Here is a 20987-nt window from a genome sequence, read left to right on the forward strand (position 1 = left end):
CCAACAGTCTTGGCCCCTGCAGGCCCTGGGCCCATCCTGGTGGCCTTTTCTGGATCCCCTGGCCCTATCATCAGAGCCAGGGCATGGGATGCTCCAGATCAGGCTCCATTGCTTCTGGGTCCAGAGCACTGCTGTTGGCAACCCCTTTGAGCCGCTCACCCATGTTGGGTTACTCGCTTCCTGTGGGCCAGCTTTTTTCCCTCCATTTGGAGGCTGAGGGCCGGGTGAGGTTTCCCGTGCTGAGTCAAATTAAGCCACAGGCTCCACTCCTGGTGGTGCCCTTCCGTCAATTCCTTTAAGTTTCAGCTTTGCAACCATACTCCCCCTGGAACCCAAAGACTTTGGTTTCCCGGAAGCTGCCCGGCGGGTCATGGGAATAACGCTGCCGGATCACAAATCGGCATCATTTATGGTCAGAACTACAATGGTATCTGATCATCTTCGAACTTCCGACTTTCATTCTTGATTAATGAAAACATTCTTGGCAAATGCTTTCGCTTTGGTCTGTCTTGTGCCGGTCCAAGAATTTCACCTCTAGCGGCACAATATGAATGCCCCTGGCCGTCCCTCTTAATCAGACTCAGGCTCGGACTCTGGTGGGCCTTTCACTGTAGGCCTCTTGAGTCCGTAGCAGGCCAAGGCCCTGGGAAACCTGGGTCAGAAGAAGTCTTTGTCTTCTTCCACCAACGAGGCCCTGGGTGCAACCCTCCCCTCAATGCCCTCAATGGATTCCAGGGTGCACCAAGACCTCCTCCAGCAGCTGGCACAGAGTCTGAGAGTGCAAGGTGAGAGGGTGTCGGAGGATTCTGACCCAACAGTGGACATCCTGCAACCGGATGTCCCATCTAGGGTGGCCCTCCCCATCAATAAGACAGTTGCCAAGTGCTCAAAGACCTTTGGGCAGACTCCAGTCTCTGTCCCTCCAATGGACATGGGGTCGAGCGCTGACACATTGTCCTCCCTGAGGGGAATGAGTATCTCTTCTCCAACCATCCTCCTGGTTCTCTGTTCTTTCAGGTGATTAATCACAGGAAGAGGCGAGGCAACCAGGTGTGACCGCTAAGAATGGGGATGACAAGAAAATGGACCTGCTGGGCAGGAAAGCTTATGCCTCAAGGGGCCTGCAGTTCCACATTGCCAGCCAGCAGGTGCTGCTGTTGCACTATGCGTTTAATATGTGTGTTGCAATGCACAGATTCACAGACTGGCTTCCCCAGGCAGGCAAAGCTCAAGTTCAGGGCTCTCATGGCGGAGGACAGGGCCATCTGGAGGGTGGCGCTACAGGCGTCCCTTCCCTTGGCTGATGCAGCTGCTAGGACCATGGCCACAGGGCTGGTCATGCGCCACAGCTCCTTGCTGCAGGGTTTGGGGGTGCTCCTGGAACTGCAGACTACAATTCAGGACCTCCCCTTGGAAGGACCCTACCTGTTCTCAGAGCAGACAGACCAGTTCTTGCATGGGCTCAAAAATACCTGGGTCACCCTAAATTCCCTGGGTATTCATAGTCCTGTAACCCAGCGGCGTGCTTTCTCTGGCAGACATGCCCCCCAAGCCCTCTCATCACGGTCCATGCTTAGATTTTCAGCACTGCAGCGAGACCTTATGGGCAAATCCTCAGGGCCTCACCAGGGATTGTGGGGTGTGCTCAAGGACAGTATAACAGCCTCACCTCTCCCATTCTGGGACTGCTTGTCCCCTTTCCACCCAGGCCTGGGAGGCTATTATTTTGGGTCGCTGGGTCCTAGACACAATGGCAAGGGGATATGTTATTCTCTTCCATTTTCCCCACTTCCTCCGTTTCCCTTCCATGTCCCTCTTCAGGGACCCCTCTCACGAGCACCTCCTGCTGGAGGATGAGTCAGCTCCTACTTTGGGCATGGTGGAGTGGGTCCCTATGGGGGTGTTTGGCATTAGCTTTTATTTCCATTAATGCCTGGTCCCCAAGGCAAAGTGGGGGTCCGTCCCATCCTCAACCTCCAGAACCTAAACACCTTTATAGTCGAGAGGAACTTCAAGATGGTGACCTTGGTGTCCATCATTCCCTCTCTGGTGCCAGGAGACTGGTATGCTGCCTTTGATCTAAGGGATGCTTATTTCCATATCTCCATTGCACCCGGACTCCAGTGGTTGCTGTGCTTTACTGTGGGCAGGGAACATTACCAATTTATAGCCCTTTCCTTTGGTCTGTCAGCAGCCCCGTGTGTGTACAAAATGCATGGCAGTCGTTGCCACTGTCATTCAGAAACAGGGAGTCCAGGTGTTTCCACACCTGGACAATTGACTGCTGCAAGGATGATCCACCACTGAAGTGCAGGCTCATATTGATCTCTCCAGAGTGCCTCTTCCAGGATCTGGGCGTCCTCTTCCCAAATCTACCCTAGTCCCTGCTCAGGTGATAGTTTGTGGTTGCTACCCTGGACTCAGCAGCAGCCAGGGCCTCCCTCCCCAGGTCCTGCTTCCTGGTGATCAGGTCCTAAGCATGCAAGCATTCCCTATGACTATGACAAGGGCCTGCACGCACCTCCTGGCTCTGGCTCCATAAGCACCCATTATGGGCATGGCTGATGCGGCCACACCAACCGACCTTCCACACTCGGGACAGAGTCATAAAGTTCCCCCAGATGTGCACTGTTCCCTGTACAGGTGGACCATGCAGGAGGAGGTGTGTGCCGGAGTCCCATTCTCTGGACCGCTGCCAACCCTCCGCTTCGTGACCAACACATCAGACACCAGGTGGGGTGCACATCTTGCGGATATGTGGACTCAGGATATATGGTCAAAGGATGATCTCTCCCTGCACATCAATGTCAGGGATCTGAGGGCGGTCTACCCTTTTGGTATGGCTCCAACTTAGGATCAGGACTGACTTGACTCCATCTGACAATATGTTGGCAGTCTCCTACGTTAACAGGCAAGATGGAGCCTGTTCCTACCACCTGTGCCTGTGTTGGGAAGCCATTTGCCTGTGGGACCTATGCATCTGGGTGGAAATCCACCCAATCGCTTCCTGCTTACTGATTTCCCAGAATGTGTTGGCTGACTGTCTGAGCAGGTCTTTCTCAGGTCATCTATGGTCCCTACTGGGGGGGATGTGGCCATGCAGATCTTCCACAGGTGAAGGTTTCCCCATCTGGACCTGTTCACCATGTGCCAGAACAGGAAATGCTCAAGCTTTTGCTCCCTTGTGGGCCTAGGCAGGAACTCATTCGGGGATGCACTGCTTATTCCCTGGCCAGGGTGCCTGCTGTACAAGTTTCCTCCCTTCCTGCTGGTGCACTGGGTACTCCAGAGGGTGCAGGAGTTAAGGGCATTGCTGATTCTCATCACACTTGTTTGGCCTAGGCAGCACTGGTTCTCCACTCTCCTGAGCCTCTCATGAGACAGACCAGTCGTGCTCCCAGTCCCTGGCCTGATTACTCAGGACTTAGGCAGGCTCCATCATCCAGACATGAAGTCCCTGCACCTGACAGTGTTGAAGCTCTGTGTTTGACAGCTGCGGAACTTATGTTTTCAGCCCAGATTCAGGAGGTGCTGCTGGGGAGCGGGAAGCCTTCTACCAGGGCCACCTATTTGGCCAAATGGAAACGTTTCCATGCCTGGTCTCCCGAAAGGGGGAGTGTCCCTATGGCTGCACCTGTCCCTCTGGTTCAAGGGCTGTTCCCTTCCTAGATCAAGATCCACCTGGTGGCCGATCCATCTTCCACCTGGGGGCAGGGGGCAAGACCCTCTTTGTGGATCTGTTGGTTAACAGGTTCTTGAAGGATGTGGACAGACTTTACCTGCATGTATGTCAGTCTGTCCCACAGCGGGATCTTAATCTGGTTCTGTCCAAGCTCGTGGGATGCCTTTTCGAACACCTGGCGACATGTTTACTGCTTCACCTGTCATGGCCATTACACCAGCCAAGTGGGTTCCTGAGCTTCGGGCCCTCACTGCAGAACCCCCTTATGCTGTTTTCTTTAAAGACAAAGTCAGTCAGACTGCACCCCACCCTTCTTTTTTGCCCAAGGTGTGTGTTGAACATCCATATGTCCCAGGACATTTTCTTGCTGGTCTTTTACCCAAAGCCTCGTGTCAGGCAAGGAACAGGCTCTCCATACCTTAGTTGCTAAGAGGGTCTTGGCCTTTTATTGAGAGAGGATTAAGCCCTTTCTTAAGTTCCCCCAGCTCTTCGTAGCCATTGCAGAGCAGATGAGGGGCCAGCTGGTCTCAGCCCGGAGGCTCTTTTCCTGGATTTATGGCCTGTATCAAATAGTGTTATGGGCTGGAAGGGGTTCCAGCCTCTCTGCTCGCGGCCCACTCTGCAAGAACCCATGCCTCTTTGGTGGCTTTTGTGGCTCAGGTACCAATTCTGGACATCTGTAGGGCTGCCACTTGGTCCTCTGTCCACGCTTTTGCCAACCACTATGCGTTGACTCATCAGGCGAGGGAGTAGGTGACTCATCACCGCTCTGTGTACGGCGTCCCTCTGCTCAGTGGAAGGGTAGAACTTCAATCCTGCCTCTTGGGATGTCTATTTTGGAGTCACCTACATGAAACAGACATAAGCAAGCACTCGAAGAAGAAAGAATGGTTACATACCATTGTAACTTGTTCTTCAGGATGTGTTGCTCATGTCCATTCCCAATCCCGCTCACCTCCCCATCATCGGAGTAGTCCGTTAAGAAGGAACTGGAAAGGCATGGATCCGATGGGTGTATATATGGGCTGATATGCTGGGGCAACACCAGGGAGCACCTGGCTGGCTCCACGGGTACTGCTAGCAGAAAAACTTCTGATGATGCTTGCGTGCTACACGGGCACACCTACATGGAATGAACATGAGCAACGCATCTCGAAGAACCACATTTACACTGGTAAGTAACCCTTCTTTCCTTGTCATGTTTACCCATTATCCCATGCACCTAAATATGTTAGGACGGCAGCCAGCAATTGAGCCCCATATTAAGAGTGGGAGCAGGCCTGGGAGGATAAGGATGGATGCATTCATTGTTGTGTGTGCTTGCTAAATATATTTTGGGTTTAAAATGAAGATGGGGGATATACATAGTAAGCACAGGGAAATTGTAGGTTTATTGCTTAAAAAAGGTCATTAAAAATTATCAGGTTCTCTTGATAAAATAGACGGTTTGGTTTTGGCCTGGCAGATAATCTTCCCAGAAGCCAGATTAAAGTTGTACAAAAGCATCTCTCTTATTATCCTTTACTTAAAACGTTGCATATGTCACCCATTCAGGTATTAGAGAAAAAGCAGACAAGGAAGCCTTAAGCTCTGTGTGTTTGTCATGTAGCTGTTCCATTGACAGGACAAGAGGCTTTTTAATGATCTGATTAATTGCAATGCATAAAAAGCTACTAGCTAGGGCACATTAGGAGATTTGACTGCTCTAAACATATGTCAGATACTTATAATCTATGAGCTAAATATAAAAACCTGTTTAGATCTCCTGTTACACTGGTCTCATCCTGATGTACCTTCATTTTCTCTACTGGACGTTACTCTGTTTTTCACTCATATGAATGAGGTTAGAAGGCTTCGTTGTTGATTTTCTTCATAGTATTTTTTTGTCAAAACTTGAAGTCATGACGATTTAGAAAAGTAAATGGGCCATGTTTAATCACACAAGTTAATGTTTACCACTAACTAGTGTTTGTTCATTTACTAACTAGTTTCTCTATTAGACTTTTTTTCTACTTTTGGAATTTTGAGCCATTACCCTGCAGAAAAATTCCGAAGGGTGTTACATAAACATTAAACACCGTACTTTAATTTTTAAAAAAGAGAGAGGGAAAGCACATTTGTTCTTTATCCTGATTCTGCAAATCTGGTTTTCTCCATGGCAAACACTTATACAAAATGAGTGGATAATTATCCTTAGGCACTTTGTGTTGTTAGGACCTAGCAGGCTAGGTTAGGTGTTAATAGGCTGTGTCTACACTGTGGGATAAATTCAAATTTATATCAATTTTCTAATTCTGGAATTTATAAGTTCGATTTTGACCATCCTCAATTCACACCTTGCTCCCCACAAAGTCGAGTCATCACTGCCACACACACATTGACTGTTGCCATAGTGAATTGTGGGAAGCTATCCCACTGTTCCCTCATCCTCATAGCATTCTGGATATGCTCGCTGGTCTTGATGTCATCTTCCCCAATTGCATTTACATCATTCCCCTCCCAATCCTGAAAATGTCAATCCCTGGAAATAATGCAGACACGCTCAAAATTAGAAGAAAGAATTTTTGGTTTCCCCACACATTACATTGTCAACACAGTTGCAGTGACTGTGTTCTCCACTGGCCATCATCCCACTTCCCATCATCGCAGAAAAGAGAATTGTTGGTTTTCCCACATCAGCAGCAAGCCCAGGTATGGGCCAGTTGTGGGGGTGGGGAGTGTGTGTCACGGGATGACCATCTGAAGTATTCTTCCTCATCAACATCAACCCCCTTAGCCGATGGGGGAGACTTTTTCCTGGCACCAGCAGTGAGCCCCTTAGCCGCCGAGGGAGACTTCCATGTGGCAGTAGCAAAGCACCCCATACCTTAATCACCGGGGGAGATTTCCCACAGCAGCAGCAAAGCCCCCAGTACCTAAACCACCAGTGGAGACTTCCCCCATGGTGGCAGCAAAGCCCTCTCTTTCCCACATGACTGGCAGCATTTCCAACACTGAATGGCAGGCACATCTTTTTGTTGGGTTGGGTTGGGGCCTCCCCATGTGATGTGCCTGAGCATGAGAGAGACCCAGATGGTGCAGCGCCTGTGGGGGATGGAAGGGAGTTTGCACAGAAATGTAAACCACTGAGAAGAAGTTTCTCAGCATGTTACTCAAGTGCAACCCCTAGCACAGCCTCGTTGACGTGGTACGGTGGGGCAGGGGCTGGCGCCACGCAGCGCAAAAAAAAAATCAAGTGTACATACACAGCTGCAAACTCCCTGCAGGGGCTATTTGAATGGGTAAATGCACTCACACTGCTCACAGCACAGAAAGAAAGAAGTTGTTTCTGAGGCTGTCATAAACTGACATGAGCCCACAGCTAAAGGGACTCTGGGAGGCAGAATTCCTCCAACTGTTCCCTCTGTGGTGCGTTTCTGTGAATTGACCCTTACCATGAGTTGTGCTTGCAAGGCACAAATGAGCACTTACTAAATTTTAAACATTACTTTTAGTTGTTATAACCCCACCAGGTTGTTATTTCATACTGTGACACTATAAAACCTGTTGCTTTCAACTAAAAAGTCTCTTATTTCCTTATGACCTGTCAGGACTGCCTCCCCACTCTGACACTTGAAAGTGGGGGCCTGCCAAACCTTAAAAATACCTTGCCTGTGTAGGTGGTTCTTTTTTGGGGAAAAAACAAACTCTCCAAGGCCAGAGATTACCTGATTGAGTTGCAGTGGGGGTTGGAGGAAGGAGCTACCGTGACTCAAATGCGGGGAAAAAACACTTTCACCCAGTAAGACACACTTGGGGTGTCTCCTTGTGGGTAAATCCCAAGCTCTTAAGAACTTAGAAACAAAGAGTTGTAATCTGATAGCTGGCCCTGCAGTCTAAGGCATAAATCATAGACTCCGAGGGCTGAAAGGGACCTCAGGAGGTCATTGAGTCCAACCACCTGCCTAAAACAGGATCAACCCTAAGTAAATCATTCCAAGATGGACTTTGTCAAGCTGAGACTTAAAAACCTCTAGGGATGGAGATTCCATCACTTCTCTAGGTAAAACATTCCAGTGCTTCATTATCCTCCTGGTGAAATAGTTTTTCTTAACATCCAACCTACATCTCCCTCTCTGTATCTTTAGACCATTATATACATGGACGGTTCTCTAGGACACAGGGATCAAATCATTGCTTTAAAAAAAGTAAGTTATTCACAGAACAAGAGAAAATAACTTAGACATACTGGTTACAGCACAGAGAATTACTTCCTTGGAATTCAGCTTAAAAGTTATAGACTACAGGGCAAAGAATCAAGTCATTAACCAGAGCCACTGGGGGTGGGGTCAAAAGGTCCACACCAATTTCAAAAGGACTGTAACCTGATCGTATATAACTACACATTTCCCTTCTACTTACATATCTATGGCTGATTTTGTGAGAGCCTGCAGATTTACTGGATTCATTCCAACTGCTTAAGAACAATCATTTCTCTCTGTCCCTGCTGCATCAGACTCACAGACAAAGACCCCTCAGGGCCCTCTGTTAGCCCTTTAAAGGTATTCATTCATGACATGAGGGGTTTTATAAATGTCAATCTATAGCAGTGAGAAGACCTTGAAATTGAAAGCTTACATTATCTTCTGTGTACAGTACAGGAGCCATCCCCTGAACTGATTTACACAGTCAGTCATGGGAACTGAGAACAGTTTTGAAGGTAAGCTTTGTAGGAGGTGACTAACACTGTCATTGAGACGGAAGAAGAGGATGTGAGTAAAGGAAATGTTATTTTAAAAAGGCTGTGCAGAGGACAGAAACAGAAATCTCATCCCGATTAGTTTGAGTACATTGCTAATGCAATGGCTTAAGTTAAAAGTGATGAATCTTACAGGGTGTACCCTCGGTCTAGCAACTTCTTAACTAGTTCACATCTCTTGTATTTTCATGGTACAATATCTCAATGCTATCCTTTTTTAAAAAATTCGTGAAATAATTGTATTGAACTATGGCACCTGTATACTTCACTCTGTTAGATAATTACTCAGTAGTTGCGATATTTTTGCCTTGGTTGTTGTAAAGAAGCAGCAAGGCACCAGAAGCATTAATATATATTGCACGTGGAAGCCAAACAAATCTGGGTGGTAACAATTCTCAGGATGTACAAGTTAAATAGTTTTTCCTTTAATGATTTTGAAATGTGGAAGTTTATATACTGTGTGACATTTTCATATTACTTGAGCTTGTTTCTTAACATAGTGTCATGTGAATAAATATGAATTTAAGGTTTCTGTGCTCCTAAAGGCATAAATGTGTGAGCCTATTTCCTTGGGTCCTGGAAAAGGACATAGAAGGTGGACTGCTGCGTTTTCCTTCCATTCTGTGGAAGCCCCTTCACATCTTCTACAGAAGATTCCAGCTCAATGGGTGTGGGATGGGTAGAACCAATTTAGGGAGGGAACCTGTCAGATAATTGGGAATAAAGTGTTGCCAAGTGTCCTTCATACGTATGCACAAGTCCTTGGCAGAACCCTTGTGATCCCCAAATATTGGGTGGGTGGCTGTGGAACCAACAGCTTGTTCTTCATGTAACAGAAAAATAGCAAACAAATTCTGAGTTCAACTCAGAGTGCCCAGTTCCCCTTGTCTTGTCAGAAGTGTAAATTAGTAAAGTTCTATTGAAATAATGAATAATATACAGTTAAATCATCCAACCACTACACACAATATTAAGTTATCAATTTGAGATACTTTTCTTTAAAAAGATTCATCCCTTGTGCTGCGTAGTTATTTCACATAGTTGGCTACTTCATCAGGGATTACCAACCTTGTAATAATGCAAACTACATCTTAAATAAGATGGCCAGACATGTTCCCTCCTAGTTATAGGAAAGCCACTAAAAGTTGGTTTGGGGTTCTTTTTTTTTCCCCAGGATCCAAAGGCATAAATGAAGTTACAGCAAATACAGAAAATGGAGGAAAAGAAGGAACCACTAAAATTATTGCACCTTCCCCAGTAAAAAGGTAAGTATAGTGAAACCAAAAAATTGGTTTCATTGTGTCTTACTGATAGAGTTCTCACAAAGAAAAACAACTGTATTAAACATGAGTAGCTTTTTAAGGCAAGGAAGAACCTTCCTGGTCTTCTGCTTAACATCCCACAGAATTTTCACCTAGTTATTCCTGTATCAGTCTTGGCTGAACTACAGTGTATTGTTTAGAAAGACACTCAGTTTAAACAAAAAATCACTAGATTATGGCATGAAACACTGTCCGAGTTGGTGTGAAAATCCATAGGCCCCATGGGAGTTTCAGAAGCAGGATCAGTGTATCAAAGAATGCAGAGGAAGGGTGGACTCTGAGAAATTCTCTGAAATGGTGCAGCTTGGACTTCATCTCTCCACCTCCGGTGTGAAGCTGGAGGAAAGGCAGGCATGGGCCCCCTCTCACTATAGGGAAATTTGGCACTTCTGACAGTCCTTGCAGCCACCACCCTTTCCACTGTGCTGCAGACACTGGGAAGACCAAGCATATAATATTGACCAAAATTTAAGAATATTTTGGGCCAGATCATGAGCTGATGGAAATCAGCTGCACTTTCCATCGAATGTAAGTTTCATTCTTTTTAATTTTCAAAGCTGAAATGTACTTCTCTAGTATATGGATTAGGTAAGAGGGAAAGAAAACCTACTTATTTCTGAAAGTAACAACATTGAAAGTCGACAGAATTCTTCTGCAAATTTTCCATTGATGTATGTTTTTAAACTGTGTTAATTTTAAATTAAAAGAACTGGTTGAAACAACTTCAGAGTATATTTGCTATTCCTTGCACACTGCATATCCTGTGTATTGTAGACACTTGTCAGTATTGATACTTGTTCCATTTTCAGAGAAGGCATTGAGAGTCGTCTCTCTAGCATGAGAGTTAAATAACAAAATTCATGAACAGCAACGAAGGGTCCTGTGGCACCTTATAGACTAACAGAAAAGTTTTGAGCATGAGCTTTTGTGAGCACAGACTCATTTCATCAGATGCTGGTCTTGGAAATCTGCAGGGCCAGGTATAAATAAGCCCAAGCAAGGGTGGGGATAACAAGGTTAGCTCAGTCAGCAAGGGTGAGGCTTACTACCAGCAGTTGATCTGGAGGTGTGAACACCAAGGGAAGGGAAGCTGCTTTTGTATTTAGCCAGCCATTCGCAGTCTTTGTTTAAGCCTGAGCTGAGGGTGTCGAATTTGCAGATGAATTGTAGCTCAGAAATTTCTCTTTGGAGTCTGGTCCTGAAATTTCTTTGCTGTAGGATAGCTACCAAGCATTCTTGAAACTGCAATACCCACCTGAGGAAGTGAAAAAGATCAACAGAGCCAGATGTGTGCCACGAAGCCTCTTACTACAGGACAAGCCCAAGAGAGAAACCAACAGAACACCACTAGCCATCACCTACAGTCCTCAGCTAAAACCTCTACAGCGCATCATCAGGGATTTACAACTCATCCTGGACAATGATCCCCCACGTTCACAGGCCTTCGGAGGCAGACCAGTCCTTGCCCACAGACAACCTGCCAACCTGAAGCAAATCCTAACCAGCAACTATACACTGCACCACAGTCACTCTAACTCAGGGACCCATCCATGCTACAAATCTCGTTGCCAGCTCTGCCCACATATCTACACCAGCAACACCATTACAGGACCTAACCAGATCAGCCACACCATCGTGGGTTCATTCAGCTGCACATCTACCAACATAATTTATGCTATCATGTGCCAGCAATGCCCCTCTGCTATATACATCAGACAAACTGGACAGTCTCTATGTAAAAGAATAAACGCACACAAATCAGATATCAGAAATGGCAATATACAAAAACCCATAGGAGAGCACTTCAATCTCCCAGGCCACACAGTAGCAGACTTAAAAGTAGCTATCCTACAGCAAAGAAATTTCAGGACCAGACTCCAAAGAGAAATTTCTGAGCTACAATTCATCTGCAAATTCGACGCCCTCAGCTCTGGCTTAAACAAAGACTGCGAATGGCTGGCTAAATACAAAAGCAGCTTCCCTTCCCTTGGTGTTCACACCTCCAGATCAACTGCTGGTAGTAAGCCTCACCCTTGCTGACTGAGCTAACCTTGTTATCCCCACCCTTGCTTGGGCTTATTTATACCTGGCCCTGCAGATTTCCAAGACCAGCATCTGATGAAATGAGTCTGTGCTCACGAAAGCTCATGCTCAAAACTTTTCTGTTAGTCTATAAGGTGCCACAGGACCCTTCGTTGCTGTTACAGATCCAGACTAACACGGCTACCCCTCTGATAAAATTCATAAAGTTCATTGTTTTTTTTCTTCCTATCTGTATCAGCATTGAGAAGAATTTTCTATCTGTACTAAACATAGAGACAGATAACATACTTCCTCTGAGAGACTTTTACTCTTTTGTACTCCATCCCACTTCATTTTAGTAGTATCCCCTAAGAATGCTAGAAGGTACCTTTTAAAAATCTTCCAAACTGAGTCTTTGTGGCTCAGCATTTCATTCACTGCTGAAATAGATAGCTTGTCACCCATTCATGAATGATATAAACTCAAGGTAAGACAGAAAAAAAACCCTGTGTTCTTTCCTGAAATTGCAATGCTAATCTTTTCAACGATACTGAACAAGCTCCATCCCTTTCGCAACTGCATTCCTGAAGATAATGCCAGTATCTAAAGCGCTGCCATGTGCTAGTGCTGTAGCTGTAAAATTTGTGCCTGCTCTGAATGAGAAATGGCTTAGAAATCTAATACTCTTAATTAGTGCCTGTGATCATCTCTCTTGCTCTTTAAAGCTGTGCTGGACATGCATTTAAAATCGTGTCACCATTCTAATAATCCCTTTTGTTGTGTAATTGTAATGGTATACAAAAAAAAAACGGTGGGGGAGGTTCCCCCAGTACTTGACTGAGCTTATTCAGTAGGTTCATTTGCGCTAACTGTTGTGGATTGGGGTTGGGAATGAGTCTCTGCACACATTGAACTGGCAGCCAAATGGGAGCAATATTAAGAAAAATATGATTAATCTTTTGAAGTGACCTTGATTAATTTCTGTCTTTTTCTGCTGCTTTGCTGGTAGCTCTGCAATTTGTACAGGATATGAGAGTTAAATGACTTGGAGTAACAAAAGGCTCAGGTTAAAAGTGGATTAACAAGTTAAGTACTGTATCCAGGTTTTCTTAATAGAGCTGACTTTGTCAGGGAGGTGACACACCTTATCCTTCCAGTGAAACAAGCTGCCTTGTGTCCTCTAATCTTCTCTAGAAGTCTCAGTTGATGGAAGTATTTTGGAAGTGTATGCAATATGATGTGTTGTCAGTTAGGAGGAGCTTAGTGATAGTGAGTGTGTCCAGTAACATGCTGAACTGGAAGTCTGAGTTAATGTTCCCAGTTCGCTGGCAAAAATTGCAGGTGCTGTTGGAAGGCATGATCAGCCAGTGCAGAGGAGGAGAGCATTTTTCAACCAGAAACCAGCTCTCTGGGAATGACATTGATAGCCTGTCCAGTGAGCCTTAGTTATTTTTCCTTGGCTGAAGTGGGAGATATACAAGCCAGCAAATGGGCGGGGCGGGGGGGAGGAGAACTGAAAGAAAGAAATAGGTATCACTGATGATCTTACACAGATTCAGATTTAGAACAATGGTTCTCAGCCAGGAGATGCTCATACCCATACTCTTGGAGGATATATGGAAATCTTCCTGGGGGTTCATCGAGCCTTCCAAATATTTGCGTACCTTTACAAGAGGCTAAATAAAATGCACTAGTGAAGTCTGTGCAAACTACAGTTTTATACAGACAATGACTTGTTTATATTGCTCTATATACTAGACACTGAAATGTAAGTAGAATATTTATATTCCAGTATGTTTTTTATGATCCTGTGATAAAACTAGAAAATGAGCAATTTTTTTAGTAATAGTGCACTTTGATACTTCTGTATTTTATGTCTGATTTTTGTAAGCAAGTAGTTTTTAAGTGAGGAGAAATTTGGGGATATGCAACAAAAAGCAGACTTCTGAAAGGTATGATAGTCTGGAAAGTTTGAGAATGATTGTTGTAGAACATTTTCTTGGCTTCTTCTGCATAGGTAGGTCAGGAGTTCATTCACTGCTTGCTACTAACTACTTGCATTCAGTGTCCTATCTTGGCTGTCCTGGAACATTTTTTCCTGAGATAGCCAGTATTGCAGAACTAATTTGGTAGTGCTCTTCTAACTTCCATAGGTGACATTCCTGTGAAGGCCTGAGAAGTGGGTTTTCTAAGGCCTTGTCGTGACTAACCCCCGCCATTTATCTAATCTAGGTGACTTCAGTTATGCAAATACCACAGTGTCTTGAATGCAGTAAGGTTGGCAAGGCTTTTTTTTTTTTTCCATTGGTGCTGGTTACTCTTCTTGTCCAGATGAAGTATTGGCATCGCACCTAAGAAGACATGATAAATGAATGCTCATTAGATCGATCACTGAAATATCTATCCCCAGAGTAGTGGAGACAAGCCCATAGGCTTGCATGTCTCTAGAATGAGCATTAATGAGGTCATAGGCAAAAAAGTGTTTTTAAATCATTATCTTTTATTTTATATGTATTTTTCCTTAGCTTTAAAAAGGCAAAAAGTGAAAATAGTCCAGAAACCCAAAGAAGTAAAACAAGTGCACCATGGGAAGAAACTGGCCCCCAGAGGTAAGGTAAACATCATGCAATGGCAAAGATTTTGTTTGGTTGATGACGCGAAAGAGTTGATATAATACATTTGTGAGTAGCAAGGTCAGAGTGAACATATATCATGCATTGCATAAGCCAAACCAATTGAAAGTTACCTGGCATTTCTGCATAAGCCCGTGGGTTCCATTTGTCCATTCTGGATGCCGTGATGCCTTGTTCAGATCAGTGCCAGTTCAGGTAAGAACAAGGCAATTGGTAAGTATTCTGTTGCTACAAGGGCAAAGTGCATGTATTTATTTTTCAGTAATGCTGAATCTGAGGATAACAAAAATATCCTGGTAACAAACTACAGTTTTGCAGAAGAAATAACTAGTATGCTTAGTTCAGCTGAAACATTTAGTATATTATACTAGCAGATTTACCTGGTGCTGCTCAGATTCTTAACTCAAGGTCTTTTTAAATAAAAAAGAAAATGTACATGATTTATTTAAATGATTGCCCTTTTTACACTGTTATTTTATAAAGGTAGTTTTTATTTTGGATTTCTTAAAAAGGATTGTTACAAATTTTTTGTTTAATTTTTAAATGGATGTTCCATCAAGTGTATTTTTAGTTCATCCTTGTAAGCTCTTTTCATTTGTAATGTTTTAACAAAAAAGGGCTGTAATCAATTTGGCTTCCAGTAACATTTTCTTCTAGTTTTTAAACCCTAAACATTTATTTAGCTGTGCCAAAACAGAGCATGACTCCAGATTTATCTATTTTCTCTCTTCTTTAATGTTTATTGAGAAGCAATCCAGTTCCAGGTTCATCCCTTTTTTCTAGCTCATCTTGGTTCAGTCTTTTTCAACGTTGTCAGTTTTGTGGGCTGTACTTGATTTCGTAATTCTCTCTCTTTTCTGTTTTGTTTTATGTAAAGCAGTCCCATTCCAGGCACATCTGTTATCCTGACACAACCAGACCCTAATGTTGCTTTTAAGTTATAATAAGAGAGAGCTGTATACTGAATTTGGTGGCCCTAGCTCTTACCATTTGGGATGAGTTACTTCTGTGATGAATCAGCAGTTCTCAAACTGTGGGGTCAGGACTCCCAGACGGGTCTTGACCAGAATTGGCATTAGGCTTCCTGGTGCCCAGTCCTGAAGTCAGAGCCCCAACGCCCAGGGCTGAAACCAAGCTTGTGTGGTGGAGCTGGGGCTTCCTTTGTGGAAGGCTACCTGTGTGAAACTGTGAGGAGCTTGTGCTGCCCCCTTCTGGGTAAGGACATGCAGACGTAAAAAGGCAGTATCAGTGCAGAAGCAAGTCACTAGTGCTCATTGTAGTGTGATGGATTGTTGGTGCGATGCCGCACTTGCTGTTGGCAACTCTTGCTTTGCAGTGTGCCACTCTCCAGGTTTTTGAGGCTTTTCCCACACTCAGTTCCCATCTCATGATTTCCCACCTCTGCTAATGTTTGGGCGAGATTTCCACAGATATACTGGCTGACTCTGTCCACATATTTATACAAGCAACATCATCACTGGACCTAACCGCATCAGCCACACCATCAGGAGCTCATGTACCTGCACATCCACTAATATGGCATATACCATCAAGTTCTAGCAATGCTCCTCTGCCACGTTCATTGGACAAACCTGGCAGTCCCTGCGCCAAAGGATGAATGGACATAAATCTGATATCAGGAATTGGAATCTACATAAACCTGTAGAGGAACACTTTAACCTCCCTGGACATTCAATAATGGATTTAAAAGAAGCCATTCTTCTACAAAAGGATTTTACCACAAGGTTACAGAGGGAGACATCTGAATTGGAATTAATTTGCAAATTTAACACATTTAAACTAGATCTGAACACAGACATTAACTCTCTTATGTATCACAAGAGCAGTTTCTAGCCTTTCATAGTCACAAGAATGACACACATCCTACTTAATTCGCTTCATTAACTGCTGCTGCTAGTGACAGGTAATCCCCTTTTTTTCTCCCTTTCCTCCCTTCCAGGCTATATAAACCCTGGATTCTATTTTTCTGCTCCATTCATCTGAAGAAGTGGATCTTCCTCACAAAAGCTCATGATCTAATAACAAAACACATGGAGTATCCACATTCCCAAGGTGTTGCCAATTAATTGACAGAACACAGCACTTCTGTCGACAGCGTTCTACTGCTACCCCATAAGGCAGAACATCTCTGTCGACAGAAAGCCAGTCTGGACTTTCCGGGAGGCCCTCTGTTGACAGACAGGGCTTGTGGGACATCGAGCAGCCCAGTCTGTAGTGCTTCTGGTTGACCATTTTGTCGAGAGAGTGGGCAGTCCAGCCACACACTTGCAACAGAGCGGATCGCTCTTTCAGTACAGTTGGCAGTCTGGCTGCGATCTGTCGAGAGAAGTTTTGTCGAAAGATATCTTCCGACAGAAACTTATGTCGACAGATCGCTCTAGTGTAGACATAGCCTAAGGTTCTACAGAACTGCTTGTTACTTGATTTTTGGACACACACTGGATCTTACTGACCTTACAGCTGAGGTCCAATAGAACCTTAGTGTAAGCCTCTGGTGAGCCAGCACCACACTGGGATGAGGATTTCATGGATGGCACCTGTGTTCTAGTGCTGTCAGACAGGTGTGCAGAAATGGAGCAAGTTTAATGGCATGTGGGGAATAAACACCAGTCTGGTGTACGCAAACGGTGAGGTGATTTCTGGTGGACATAGAGGAACTGAGTAGGTAGATGGGCAGGAAAATATGAGCCTGAGGGAATTGTTGGCACCTGAGCTCTATAACATGAGTACAATCTGCAGCCACACTACAAAGTGGGCATGTTGTAGCCCAAGTTAAAATAGAGCTTGGCTCTGACTTGTATCTCTAGCCTGGTAAGCAGGATGTATTCACAACATCCCTAGACTCTGTTAAAAGATTTTCTGTGTGGGTGGTGGTGGGAATGGCTAAGGCCTAGTTGAGACCTCCGATTAACTGCTGAGAAGAAAATACCTTTTGTGGTTCATGTTTCGTTCCATAAAATACTTGTTTTTGATATTTATAGATGCAGTTGCCTCTGCAACCTTTTTCATTTCAAAACAAAGGCTACTTTATTTAAAGTTGTGTGTATGTTGGGATGGGGACTGAGGTCCCTAAATATGTAAATTATAGTGTGTGTATTAGTCTCCTGTTTTCACCAGCATTATACATGAAATGTGTATTTGAAAGTTTACCTCTCGGCTACAACAGTTGTTCTTTATTACAAAAATCTTCCTATGCCAGAAATAATGTATACATCTGTTCTTCTTTGTGGCTGTTCACAACTACTGAATTCAGGGTCCTGTGTAATTGTCCCCTTGTGTTCAAGATTGCGTAATATATGTCTTTCTGAAAATCAGTAACATTCTCAATCTCTGCTTGACCAAATCTTACTTCCTACACTCTATTCAGTATAGAGAAATGTATTCCTTCTTTACATGGCAATTATAGCTATTTTAAAAAATGTAAATATGTGCCTACATGGTATTTCTGTACAATGAGGCAAAGATATTTACATCTTCTGATGTTTTTGAGAGCAGTTGTGTACTCCTTTCTCTGTTTAACTCTAGTGGACTGTATAATTCACCCAATGACCACACTAAATCACCAAAGTTTCCTTACTCTCGACGACGGAACCCATCAGGTGGCAGTGAAAATGAATCTGGGCAACAAGCTAGAAGAAGGTAAGAATGTGGAGAGTAACGTTAATTTCTGCTTACAAGTGAAGTCTTTTTTTATGGTTTCCCTTGCTTCGGACTTGGTAAAGACTCCTTAACCTTAGCTGTGTCAGAAGAGAGTTGCACCAATAATCACTGGGTGAACAAAAATTCCATTAATGACTGCTCCCTGTGTGGAAGGAAGAAGGTGTGGCTTCCGTGCACTGTGATACAGGCTAATCCTTCTGAGTCTGGTGGAAGAGATAGGAGGCTGGAAGGCTGTGAGTTAGCTCATTTCCCTGCTGTGATTGTGGATGCCAACTGGTTTCGGTATTTGAAAGGTCTGTTGCTGTGTGCTCCTTCCAGTTGCTGCTGCTCATTATGTGGCACAGAAGGGGCCTTACTGCGTGTAAGGCAGTGTGATTTTTTTATAAAGAATATGAGCATTACAACAAAAAGGCAAAAATGGTGAAGCTATTAAGGAACTGTTCTTCAGTATGGCCTTTGGTGACTCGGAAACACTGGATAGTATGTCTGCAAAAGAGGAGCTGTTAACTATTTGACATGCTCTTTTATTATACAGATGTGAGTAACTTAGACAAATACAGTAAAACACTAAGGGGTCAGATTCTGTGCTGCGCCAATTAGTGAAAAACCCCCACACATGCAGAATTATTGCTAATGTAATTGGACCCCCCCATTGCAGCTGCAATCCTGGACGGTACTGGGAGTTAGGAAAGTTCCTGGTATACTTTCCAGGGTTAACTAATTATGTCAGCCACAGCACTTCCTACAGTCTTCATTCAGAGTACTGTGTGCTGCAGCCCTGTCCCTGACACCCAGAGGACTGTTGGCAGCCTGCCTCCTATGTCAGGGCTTGCAAGGGAGTCCTCAGAAACCAGCCCTGCGGGTGAGGGATCTGCTCCCAGCATGAATGCATGAGCAGTGGTAAGGCTCGCACCCGTTATATCTGCCCAATAGCCTCATGCTAGATCCTGTGGATCAAATCCTCAGTTGGCATAAAGCAACATGAGCTTTAGTGAAGTCATTGGATTATGTTGATGTTCACCCTCTGGGCATGTTTTATGTTCCTGAGACCATTATTATGATTCAGTTCAGGTTTTATCCATCTGAGACCGTTGTTCTGGTTAAAATCAATTTGAGCCATCTGAGCGCTCTGTTTTTGTTTTTTAAGGGGAATTTAGATATGCAATGTGTAAGTGAGTCTTCTCTCATACGTGACATTGTGGACACTGACAGATACTGATCTACTTATCTGCTGAGTCTCAGATTTCATTAGTGCTCTTTGGCTTTTCATCTGTTTTATAACAGAGTGATTGTGATGTTTGTATACTATTTACTATCCTTAGCAGAAAAAAGTCAGACTTTAATACACTAAATGCATTCTGCTGGATAACTTGCAGAGCTCTACCCTGCTCTGACTAACATTGATGGAAGAGCCTTGCCATTGATTTTAAAGGTATTTTAAGACAATCCATCAGAGCATAGTTACAGATGAATTGCAAGGTTGAAGAAGGAAGAATGTGCCAATGTTTTGGTTTATACTAATGCTTAAAGAAGACCTAAATGTTTTTATTTTCTAAATACCTAAACATTCTGAACTAGTCTGCTTTGAAAAACTCCGATGACTGGAGGACTAGCAAAACTGATATTAAAATAATTGGAGAGGAAAGGATCTTTTGTCAATTGCTTGTAACCTTCCAACTTGATCCTCAGCAGGTATAGATCCGCTTATTAAAATTAGACTTCAAGTGGCCCATACATGTGTCATTCAAAACTTCTTTTATGTCACAGGAAAGCTCAGAATAGTGGTGAAGATTCAGATCTAAAGCAAAGGAGAAGGTAAATATTATTTGACAAGGAGAGGATTTGAAGAGTGAGTATTGGATACTTGTATTTATGTCTCAGTAGGGAAGATGTACTTTCTAACACAAACAACACAAAATTGGGAACACCTGGCTACATGGTAGTATTGCTGAAAAGGACTTAGGGATTATAGTGGATCATGAATTCAATAAAAATCAAAAACATAATGCAATTGTGAAATCATTCTGGGATGTGTCATATCAGAGCTAGGGAGGCAGTTGTTCTACTCTGCCTATCAGTGATGTGGCCTCAGCTGGAGTACTGTGTCCAGGTTTGGGCACTGCACTTCAGGAAAGATGTGGATAAATAGGCGAGAGTCCAGGGAGAGTAACAAAAATGATAAAAGATTTAGAAAACATGACCAGTGAGGAACAATTTTAAAAGCTGGGCATGGTTTAATCTTTAGAAAAGAAAACGGGCCCCCTGATAACAATCTTCAAATATGTTAAGGGCTGCTATAAAGAATGACGTAATTAATTTTTCTCCGTCCACTGATAATAAGAGAAGTAGTAATTTGGTTTAATCTCGGTAAGGAAATGTAGGTTAGATATCCTTCAAACTGTAATGTTAATTAAGTGCTGCAATAGGTTGTGGAAGGAATTAGCTAAATTCTTATCAGGCATAGTCTGTTTATTTCAGGGATTCCCAATTTATGGGTCAGGACCCAAACATGGGTCATCATTAGATTTTCTAAGGGTTGCTGGCTGGGTGGCTCCAAGCCATATGTGGCTCTTTAAGGAGCCTTTTGCGGCTGCCGCCAGCCACTCCTCCAGCTCCCAGTCCCTGCCCTGCCATGCTGAAATGGAACTCAATTTATTTGTTTTAAGGCTGGCAGGAGAGATCTGACCATTAAACCAAATCCCATTTCAGTACAGCAGGGCAGGGAACTGCCTGCACTGCAGGTGGAGGAAGGGAGTAGAAGGGCTGGGGAGAGCCACGGAGAGGAGGCGGCAGGCCCAGTGAAGGAGCAGCAGCAGCAGCGTGCAGAGCTTGTGTGAAGTAAGTAGGGGTCAGTGTGAGTCGAGAGGGGTTTACGCTGGGGGGTGGGGAGAGTGCATTTTTTCCAGGGG

General features: G+C 44.1%; 1 protein-coding gene and 1 non-coding gene across 4 annotated transcripts in view; one reads left to right on the forward strand and one right to left on the reverse strand.

The window, feature by feature from the left end:
- Nucleotides 1-20987, forward strand: part of EPB41L4A (erythrocyte membrane protein band 4.1 like 4A) — a 224375-nt gene that overhangs the window by 165289 nt on the left and 38099 nt on the right. For all 3 annotated transcript variants that reach the window (XM_074995228.1, XM_074995229.1, XM_074995231.1), the window contains exons 14-17: nt 9595-9685; nt 14290-14373; nt 17944-18057; nt 19846-19893. In XM_074995228.1, coding sequence (XP_074851329.1) covers nt 9595-9685; nt 14290-14373; nt 17944-18057; nt 19846-19893 — 337 coding nt within the window. The remainder of the gene's footprint in view (nt 1-9594; nt 9686-14289; nt 14374-17943; nt 18058-19845; nt 19894-20987) is intronic.
- LOC142013972 (18S ribosomal RNA) lies at nt 330-631 on the reverse strand. The gene has a single exon (XR_012645845.1). It is a non-coding gene; the product is annotated as an 18S ribosomal RNA (ribosomal RNA).

Source organism: Carettochelys insculpta, chromosome 5 (genome assembly GCF_033958435.1).
Source record: "Carettochelys insculpta isolate YL-2023 chromosome 5, ASM3395843v1, whole genome shotgun sequence".
NCBI lineage: Eukaryota > Metazoa > Chordata > Testudines > Carettochelyidae > Carettochelys > Carettochelys insculpta.